At 41.4% G+C, this 10,973-nt stretch overlaps 1 protein-coding gene across 2 annotated transcripts in view; it reads left to right on the forward strand.

The window, feature by feature from the left end:
* spryd3 (SPRY domain containing 3) overlaps positions 1–10,182 on the forward strand; it is a 69,373-nt gene extending 59,191 nt beyond the window's left edge. For both annotated transcript variants that reach the window (XM_086159456.1, XM_086159457.1), the window contains exons 9-11: positions 1,023–1,142; positions 2,613–2,752; positions 5,430–10,182. In XM_086159456.1, coding sequence (XP_086015582.1) covers positions 1,023–1,142; positions 2,613–2,752; positions 5,430–5,564 — 395 coding nt within the window. In that variant the 3' untranslated portion in view covers positions 5,565–10,182. The remainder of the gene's footprint in view (positions 1–1,022; positions 1,143–2,612; positions 2,753–5,429) is intronic.
* Positions 10,183–10,973: the final 791 nt, after the last annotated feature.

Here is a 10,973-nt window from a genome sequence, read left to right on the forward strand (position 1 = left end):
GAGGGCAAAAAACTACACAAACATAAGAAATCAAACATTGCAAAATCCAATATGGTATACAGACAGCGAATGTAAACAAGGCCGTTTTCCTCGTATAGCGCCTTGTGACAACGTATTCGTCCGCTTCGCTTGCCAACAAGTTCCTGCGCGAAATTTGTTTCGATGCAAATTGTACGTTGCAATAATGGAACAAGACTTTCGTATACATTTGCATGTGTGCGTGCGTGCGTGCATATAAATCCTTGCTGTTTTTATGAAAGTTGCCACTTCAATGTTGGACGGTATTTGTAAATGTCAATATTTTTAATGAATTATGTTTACATTTATTTCTTAGATGGGCAAAACTTTTAACCGGCAAAGTATATGTATGTATATTTATATACTGCTCAAAAAAATAAAGGGAACACTTAAACAACACAATTTAACTCCAAGTCAATCACACTTCTGTGAAATCATAGTGTCCACTCAGGAAGCAACACGGATTCATTTTGACTTGTTTTAAGGACATTACATCAAAGTTGGATCAGCCTGGAGTTTGTTTTTACACTTTAATTTTGAGTGTGATTCCTAATCCAGACCTCCATGGGTTAATACATTTGATTTCCATTGATCATTTTTGTGTGATTTTGTTGTCAGCAGATTCAACTGTGTAAAGAGCAAAGTATTTCATAAGAATATTTCATTCATTTAGATCAAGGATGTGTTTTTTAAGTGTTCCCTTTATTTTTTTGAGCGGTGTATATACAATAAGGTATATCGAAGTACGTCAATTGCATCTTAAAGTCATCAAAATATCAACAGCTGGACAACATTGGCATCTGACCTAGATTGTAGAGACAACAAACTGATCAGATCTTGGATGGATAAGAAATTGATCTGTATAGTTTTCATTCATCCATACCTGTATGGATATGGCACGGCTGATACTGTCAGCTCATTGGTCCACCTCTAATGACAAGGTGAACTTTGGTGGATCATTTCCTCCTTGAACGCATTAGATGACGAACTCTTCTCTCCGACAGATGACGGGAAGATCTTTCACGGCAGTGGGGTCGGCGACGCTTTCGGCCCTCGCTGCTTCAAGGGGGACATCATGGGCTGCGGCATCATGTTCCCACGGGATTATATCCTGGATTTTGAGGGTGAGGATGGACTCTTGACACATGAATAGCACATTTGATAGCATTCCGGGTGCTAAGTTGAACGTTAGTAATTGTTACGGGTGTTAACGATAACTTTAAATATTACGGTCAATATCACTGTTATATCACTATATTGATCACTGTAGATTTTAATGTGGCTATGACAGTAAGCATTTACTGAACTGTTTGTGCTTCAATCAGAACAAGAATACACAACAATGTGCATTTAACCGGTTTCAGTTTTATTTCATTTTCAGGTAATTTCTCATTATTTTGTAGGTCATTTTTGGATTATTACATTACATTATATTACATTACATTTGGCAGACGCTTTTATCCAAAGCGACTTACAATAGATGACATAGGGACTGCAAATAACACTTGCAAATACAAGATGCACAGGAAATATACAGAACAGTAAGCTTGGGTTTTGTTTTTCTTTTTGTTTGTTTTTTTTGACAAAGACATACACAAACGTACACACACACACACACACACACACACTGCATAGCCTAACTTGGTGCCTAACCTGATCTGGGGCATCAGCGCAGTAAAAAGGCCTGAAAGAGAAAGGTTTTTACCTGTTTCTTGAAGGTTGAGATAGATGATGCTAGTCTTGTTGCTTCCGATTATTTCCATGTTGCTTCCGATTATTTCCATGTTTTTTTTAGAACGATAAATATGGAGACAAATGGAGAAGTACAATTGAGCTGTTAAGTATGCTGATATCTTGGTCAGTGTTGGTACTTGAAATCTCAAACTAGGTCGATACTGGAGCTACCCAAAGAGGTTAGAGCAACCTTTTTTTGTACCAGGGACCAGTTTTATGCCTGAAAATGTTTCCGCAGAACGGTTAGAGAAGTTGGGGTTCAAATCATAATAAAAACTTTTTGTCAGTTCGCAGTATTTAGTCTGAATACAACAATTACGTTTCATATTAGGCAATTACAAGTGCGTTGGTAAGGCGAAGGTGGACACAGTGGTTTTTCAAAATAAGGTCTCATCAAGGTGTAATGAAAAACTATAATTTTCACCAAGAGAGATTTTCTTTGTGGAACAGCACCGGTCCGGGAACCAGGGGTTGGGGACCACTGGGGTTAGACGACTAACAGATCCAGCGTTCATGTGCATGTATTTAGTTATTTAGTATTTAGTTATTCTTATATACCCAAGGGAGTAGACCAGCATCAAGATGTAAACTATTACCAATTGTATTTCCTGTTGACTTCCAAATTTGTCAAGTAAATTTTCACAAGTGAAAGTAAGCCACTGGTAAAGATTTTGTTGAATAAAAAGAATGTACTGAAGGTGTTTAGAATGAAGGGGATTTGGCAACATGGCACCCAAGATGCTATGGAGCTCACAGCACTTGCTGTAGGTAAAGCCAGGAAGGTGTATCCACTTGTTTCATGTGGAAAAAGTAGGTAGGGATAAATGTAATTGAAGACATGCTGGTGTCTCACCCTTTAGGTGACATGGACGACTGGGACCAGCTGGACGTCCACTCAGGTCAGGCCGGGATCCAGAACTCGCTTTACCTCAACGACGAAGAGGAGGAAGAGGAGGATGTGGACGAGATCGAGCAGGGGCAGGAGGGCAAGAAGGTCACGGTGAGGATGCTTTGTGTTCAGAAGGCAAATATTGATCTTCAAGATTGATGTTTATCAGGATGTTTGGAAAATGAACAAGCATATAAATAAGGGAGATCTTAATTTTGCTTTTTCATGTAACTGTGCCTATTGATTACTTTCTTGCTGGTTGTTGTTAAATTTCCTGGAGACTCTTGGTTAATTTCTCATCTTTTTGGAGTTTTGTTCCCTCTCTGATTATCAGATAAAAATCTCCTGCTTTATTTCTCTCAATTACCGCAATTTCCGGACGATAAGCCGCAACTTTTTCCACGTAAACAACGCTGCGGCTAATATATGGACTTTTTGGGGGGTGGGCTAATGAGCTTCACGCCGCTAAAACATTTATCCTCGTCACATCGGACCGATGAAATGACCGGGAAATTCTGAGTCCGTTCAACTCCGACACCAAAGAAGACAACTTTGACGGTTTTAGTGCGCAGGAGGAAGACCGAGATAGCGATCGGCTAGCCGGTGCGGCTTATATCGACCCAATAGTCCGGAAATTACGGTATATGTTTCGATTGATTTTTTTTTTAAGCATCTGAATGAAACACATTCACTAAGGAATCCCTTGTATGAATTATCTGACCAAAATGGATTTAAAATTTTCACAAACTTAACAAATATCTGATGCGGATGTATCACTCGGGTTAAAATGCCCCCCAAAAAATGAACCGGCACAAGTTAAACGCTGTTGGTCATGTATATCGGTGAAGAGTCCAGTTAGCAGTCGGAGGGCAAATTTAAAATGGGAAAAAAACAGGAGAAAAACTTGCTTACAAACAGCAGATTTTGAGGCGTGTCTTCAAATGAATCGTCACGTTCGCCTGCATCGCCGTGGCGACTCCAGGACCAGTGCCACTGACCTTTAACCCCCTCCAGTCATCCAGCCACCTCGCCGTCCAGCTTGTTATTTTGTTTGTCGCTGCCCTGTGGCTGCTCCTTTTGTCTAACCCAGGGGTGGGTAATTATTTTGGCTGGTGGGCCGCATGTCTTATTTCATTTTTATGCGCGGGCCAACTCGGCACCATGTAAATCGAACAAAATGAAAATTTCATTTTAATTCTTTACATTTTTTGGCATTTTATTTCTTTTTTTTACTTTAAAATCATGAATGATCATATAAATGTACCGACATTATTTTATATGTAATCATCCATACAAAATTAAACAAAGGGGAAAAAATAATTACTTTCTAAATTCAATATTGATTGAAAATACTTCTTAAAATACCGCATTTTCACGACCATAAGACGCACATAAAAGTCAAAGATTTTCTTCAAAACGTGCGGTGCGCCCTATCGTTCAGTGCGCCTTGTGTGTGTATACCAACATTATTTTATATGTAATCATCCATACAAAATTAAACAAAGGGGAAAAAAAATAAGGAGTTTCTAAATTCAATATTGATTGAAAATACTTCTCAAAATACCGTATTTTCACAATCATAAGGCGCACATAAAAGGCGCCCTATCGTTCAGTGCGCCTTGTGTGTGTGTTGCTGTAAGGCGGACGTAATAGAGAACACAATGAGAACTTTTAGTGAGGTGCGCCTTATGGTCGTGGAAATACGGTATTAAAAGAAAATAGTTTGGCGGGCCGTATAAAAAAGGTAAACGGGCCGGATGTTGCCCGCGGGCCGTAAAATGCCCAGGTCTGGTCTAACCGGTGGGTAGGCCGCGGCGTTGTGGCGGCGGGGGTGCGAGGGGCGGCGCCAAGATGAGCGTGAAACCCAAGTGGGTGAGAACAGAGTTGGCCAAGTCATAATAATCTGGGGATTTGTCAATATTTACTCAGCAGGACATGTTCAGCTCCCCTGGCAGGACAGGGGTCTCTGTGGGCGTTGCTGCACGTGTGCCATGGAGACCAGTAGGCGGGGGCCAGTCAGACGCTGTTCAAACTAGCCAAGTCTGTTGCTGTTTCTGCTGGTCACCCGCTTGGCTCGGCCTCCCTCTCTGTAGCGGGCTGCCCGTTCACCGTGTGATACGTGACTCAGCCTGATTTATCAGCGACACACACTTCGCACACACACACGCGCTCAAGCACGCAGGCCTGTACACATTCCGCCGCCGCGCTCGCTGCACTTGTTGGTTTTAGCACGTCTCTGTTTGCTTTCTTGCCTCAAAAAAAAAAAACAAAAAACTGTGTTCCAGGTGTTCTTCTGCGAACAGCTGGAGGACATTTAAAGCCTCCCAAGATTTTAGCCCATCAAAATGTAAACACTGACCTTGAGTGTTGGCACTGAGGCGGCCGCCGCGTACCCTTGTATTTATTCATTCCTGAGCGCAGATGATTCGCGTTTACAGCTGAGCGCTCCGCGGTGACGTGATCGTCTGTAACAAGTCATTGTTGAGTGCTCCATCTGCGGATTTACATTGCACACACACACACACACACCTTAACACCCTCTGGGCAATGGACAGTCCTGAGCCCTCTTTCTCCTATAGATGACTGAGCACCATTTCCTGAAGTACTTTATTTTAACTCTATATGTTCTTAGAGCTTCATGAATTTGTAATTTGGTTTTCACAATGTCAGTGTAGTAAGTGTCTTATTTTCGAATATCGAATGTTGAGTCAAAAGTCGGATCTCAAATATGACTGGTCGGGCTTTGTGGGGGGGGTTCACTCACTGATTCCCCCTTGTGGTCTTGCAGGTTTTCTTCACCAGAAACGGGAAGCTAATGGGTCGGCGGGAAATGCTGGTCCCCCCCGGCGGCCTCTACCCCACCGTGGGGATGCTGAGCAACGGCGAGAAGGTGAAGGTGGACCTGCATCCCCTCAGCGGCTGAGCTGTGGGGCCGGCGGGGCCCCGTGACGCCCTGCGAACAGCTGGCTGCGCCGCAGAGCTCACCCACGGTTAGCCTAGCATGCTGCTAAGAGCTCCACTCGCTCAGAAACACATTTTGGTATCAGCGCACGTACGTCTTCCGCCACACTTTTTTTTTTTTTTTTTTCCATTCGAGGACTCCGCGGCTGTCGCCGGACTGCCCGCTGCAGAGACAGGATACTGCGAGCTTACAGCAAAAAAAAAAAAACAAAACAAAAACAAAATCAACAAAGTCTGGAAGACATTGAATCGTGATTCTATGCAATCCGCGCTTCTACCATCCGACCTCTGCTTTCTGTCTGCTGCATTTGGAGCGTCTCTGGAACTCAGAGCTGTTAAATCCCTCTCATGAGGTCTGGCACACTTACTGTAGTTTATTTCATTTGTCAGAATCCCAAGCAAAGCAGAGCCAGGCCAGCAGTTGTGTCGAGTCAGAGCTCTTTGCCAGTTTACATTTCAAGGAATCGACCCCCGCCTTCTCTCTCTCTCTCTCTGTCATTTTTATCTCACTCTCTTTCTCTCTTTTATCTCTCTCTCTTTGGGAGAGGGTGCCCTCCTGTGAGCGATCAGGGACCTCGCTGCTCTCCCGGAGCTGCCTGGAAGCAAAAAGCTGGGACGTGTTTTCCATATTTCAGGCTTGTTTTTGCATCCGTGTATCATAACGGGGCCGAGATGCTCTCAACCTCCTCACCATCACCCGAGCAGCGTCATTGAACGTTTCCAAGAGCTATAGAGTAGATTTATGAACATGTTACGGAGCCAAATCAAAGCATGTCAGGTATATTTCCTATCGCGGAATCGTGGGGGAAAGATCAAATCCTACAAGGAAAAAAAAAAAAAAAAAAAAAAGTTCAGGGAATGTATTTTTGCTTTTGTACAACAGCACTTTGAGGACACGAACCCGTAGCGTGGAAGGTGAAGGCACGCTCGTGTCGGACAAAATCACAGAAACACCGTAGGTGCGATATCGCGGTGCTGATTCTGATCCAAGCTGGTTTCTCACGTCTCGGTTGTCAGTTGCGAGCAGCAGCTTCATGAAGCTCGTTTTTTTTTTTTTTTTTTTTACTTTAGTTTTGTTTTAGAACAACTGCAAATAGAAACATTGAGCTGTTGACACACGACTTCACATCCTGTAGTAGGCTCTGAAACTTACATGCGCTCTGGGCGAGCACGGTCATTAACGAATACATGCAACACTAATTTGTTTTTGTTTCGACATGCCCGAGTGACAAGGTTTACTCGCACACTCACACACACACACACACATTAACACAAGCTTTAGCTTTGCTATGTTAGCAACAGGTCCGAAAGAGTATCATCCAGCTAGAAAAACTTATAAAGAAAAAGACAGAAAGGGAGGGGTTTAGTTAAGCTCCCGGCATGGTATAATCTGTAAAAACATGTGAAAGACGGAAAATTATTAATCCGTCTTGACATGAAATTCAGTTGTCGCGGGGCACTTACTTATCGAAAACAAGGATATTTCTCAATCCAAACTCTTGTACAGCGCCGTGTGATGATGTCAAATGGTTTTGCGGCCGAGGCGGCCTTTGGATACACGAATAGGAGGTGGTTGTCTCACGAGTCGAAAGCCTCTCGACCAGCTGCAGTTGAGCTTTTAGCTCTTAGTTCTTCCAGGCGATGAACAATCATCCAGCCATACTTTAACATGGAAATAAGACATGACAAAACCCGATGTTGGTGATTGACCGCATTCTGATTCTGGATTACTGGCGAAGATATCTGTATCTGTTGGGGAAAAAAAGGGAAAAAAACAACTCATATAAGACATACTGGCTGATATTCTGTGCACAATCTGAACCAACAGTCAGCGAAAAGTTCTAAGAATTTAAAGTTGAATTAAGTGGCCCGGTTATCGGTCGGTTTATTTGAGCAGCGTTTAAATGTAATAGGCAAACTCATTTCAACACACAACCGTTTAAAAGGCTGGAAAAAGCAGATGAATCAGAATATTCTCAACGCAATGTCACAAAGATATCGATATAATCCAATTTCATCCCAGAACGGTTTAATTATGTTTTTGACACTCAAAGCAATAATAGTTTCCATTTTGGGAACACGCGGATAATTGATCCGTCTAATGACGATAATGACAAATCCAGCCTGCAGATTCCTATCGACCCGATCAATGACAAAACCACTCATCGAGTAATTCGGTCTAAATCCAATACAGAGATTTAACATGTTCAGTGTGACTTCATTGTCGTCAGTTTCTTTTAATCATGCGGATTGCAGTTTGTTCTGTTAAAAACGTCTGATTCTGCCAGCAGAGACGTCGGAGGTTTTGATCAGAATGATGACGGACCAGTCAGGTCGATGTAATGATTTGATCATTTTACTGGATCGCCGCGAGTGCGTCAGAGGTTGTTTCAGAAATTGTTTTCCTCTCACTTGTCTGACCGATGAAATATGCATAAATCATAAAAAAAAGGACTAGTGTGTGGCACTGAGGGGATTTACCAGAGGAGTAAAGTTATCAAGTACATTTTCCTTTTCTACGGTTTAACCAGACGAAAGCTGAGCAACACCGGGTGCAACTCACAGCAAGAACACTAGGTGGCACTAAGTCTTCCAAAATTATCCCATGAAATTAGTCTAATTTCATGGGCAGATTTATGATAGGATCTACATACAGAATTATTTCAATCAAATAAACAAGCCCCTTCTTGAATGTAAAAGTACAACCGTAAAAACACACAAAATATTAGTTAAAAGGATTTTCACACACACATACACACACACACACATGTGTTTCATCCCCCGAGAAGCTTGATATTATTATGTATATATTTTTGCAAGTGCTAAAAAGTACATTTGTGAAATTTAATAGTAATCTCTTTTGAGACAGCTCAGTGTAATGATTCAATTTAGATGTAATGATACAAACACGATTATCGGAAACAATTAGAAAAGTAGTAGCTGACCATAAAACTGTTTATTATTGTGAAATACAGTATACTTATAGTTTACGTATATGGCTATCAAAATGTGATGTGATCTGCTTTGTCAGTTTAGCTCCTGATCCAGAACCAGCTGGTCTCAGTTCTCAGGCAGGTTCTCCACAGACTTGACTTGCTGAAGCGGAACCGCAGAAATTTGTTCGTTTCCCAATTTGTTTAAGCAGGGGATTACATTTATTGTTAGTGTTTCGTCTAAAGCGATCGTCTTAACCCTCCCGATGTCAGACTCCAGGGCTGCGAACACTTGAAGACAGATTATTGTTTCTAGATGTCTGCACCAAGACAGTGTTTGGTTTGATTTGCATGTTGTTGTTGTTTTGTTTTTTTGTCTTATTTTCATGGAAACCATTACTTTTCAGACAGAAACCCGAGACATGAGCAACAGAATTTTAACCCCCTTTAAAGAGATTATCCACCAAATATTTTTTATGGTTGATTAACTTCTTAGCAAGCGTGGCTAACATTTATGAACCTGATCTGTATCTATATTTCATCTGTCAAAGTTCTGTCAAGGGTCAGTTTATCTACTGTCCCAGCTGGATGCTATTGTTGTGCAGACATCGATGTTTGATTTAGATAGTGATGTTTTTTTTGTTGTTGTGTAACCACAATGGAAAAACTCAGACATGAACATCTACATAACACCGTGTTTTAACCATTTTTGGTATTGTTGTTGTTAGGTGTCATTTTAAGGTCAACCTCGTTTATATCACCAAAGGAAATATATGTCAAAACCCTACGATGTAACATCGAAGTCGTCAGGTTTAAAGACCATTAATGTCTCCTGCAGAAATCAATTCTATCACGAAAATCATTTCAAGGCAGCCCAAATATTGACTTGAGTCATCGGTAATGTTTTACTGTCAGATACAGGTATTGAATTCTACTCCAAAGATCCGGAACTAGTCGGACTACGAGTCATAATATCGACAATCCAAGAGCAGAGATGCTCAGAGAATGTAAGCTGGTTCAGTGGTCAGGTAGAAGTCAATAGAAGGGGCTTTCTGAGGCATCTTCATCTTCTCCACCCATCAACCCTGTAGAAAACAACCTTCCGTCTTCCTTCATACAGCTGGTTGCTGTTAGCATGCAGGCGTCCGGTTCACAGCTACATAGAAATAGAACCAGACGTCTAATTCTGACACAGGGTCTACTATCATCACATATCTGCTGGAGGTTGTCCATATGAGCCGCTGAAGAAGCAGGACTGTGGGACTCTTTTTTTTTTTTTTTTTGTTTGTTTGTTTGTTTTTTTTCCTGCAGCGCTGGATAGACTTGTTACGGTTTTGTCTTAATTTTTTTAACAGCCTGAAGCGTCGAACCAATGCTAGACGGTGCAAAGAGCTTAATGAGACAAAGGTGTGGTTTCCAAAGTCGCATTGAAGTTCAGGGTTTTGAAGTTAAAGCGTTTACTAAGTATACAGAGATTCAACCAAATTAGAGCTAAGACTTTTACGATTTTTTTTTTTTTTTTTTTGTAGCGTCTCTGACCTTCTCTCATGAGGACCCCCTTAATAAATTCTCCCCCTGTTGACTTGCACTATCATGGCCTTTCCTCAGTACTTGTGATCATCCAATAAAGACTTCATTGATGTAAAATGTGGATTCTTTCATTTTAAACCAGATGCCTGTAGTGATTTGTTTACAGGATGTTTTTGTTTTTGAAACAAGGTTACTAATGCCACCCAGTTGGAGTTTTCTGAAGGGCCCAAACACTGTAATTACTGTGTCTTTTATTTTGTAATTAGTTTAATGCTGGCTGTTAGCTTTTGAATGGTACAAGTGTGTTTTGGCATGAATTTAAACCCAGTCATCGGTGGGGACTAAATGCCGAGTCCAGACTACAAGCCCTAAAGCTAATTTATTTATTTCTCATATGTTTACCTAGGAATATGTCTTTATATCACCTTTATATGTTAAGTGTGAACTGTGTTTTTTTGGCCAAATATCAGCATGCTAACCTTCCAAACATGCTAACACACCAGCTAAATCACTGCATTCTGACTCCAGATGCTAAACCTTAGTACGCTAACTTTGTGAGCTATGATGTTTTCAGCCTAAATGATTGCGTCCCCCACACTTTAAGGTAGGTTATTGTCACACCAGCTACATGTTAAGGGTTGAATTCCGTTTTGGCCTGTTAAAATGATGCTAACACTGTGCTAGATGGTAGTTTGCTGGTGACAGTGGCTTGGATGACGTTATAGTTCATTTATAATGTACCTGTGAAACGCTAGTATGTGTACTCGGATGTTATTCTTTCTAATTATACTCCGTTAGCGTGTTAGCATGCTGTCATTCTTAGCTTGAACGTTTGCTCATGTTAATGCATATCACAAGGTGTCAGGTTCCCCCCCAAGTCCCAACCAAACACGGAAATATAAAGATAT

This window comes from Fistularia commersonii, chromosome 14, assembly GCF_037954325.1.
Source record: "Fistularia commersonii isolate RoL2024-O1a breed Wild chromosome 14, RoL_Fcom_v1.0, whole genome shotgun sequence".
Lineage (NCBI taxonomy): Eukaryota > Metazoa > Chordata > Actinopteri > Syngnathiformes > Fistulariidae > Fistularia > Fistularia commersonii.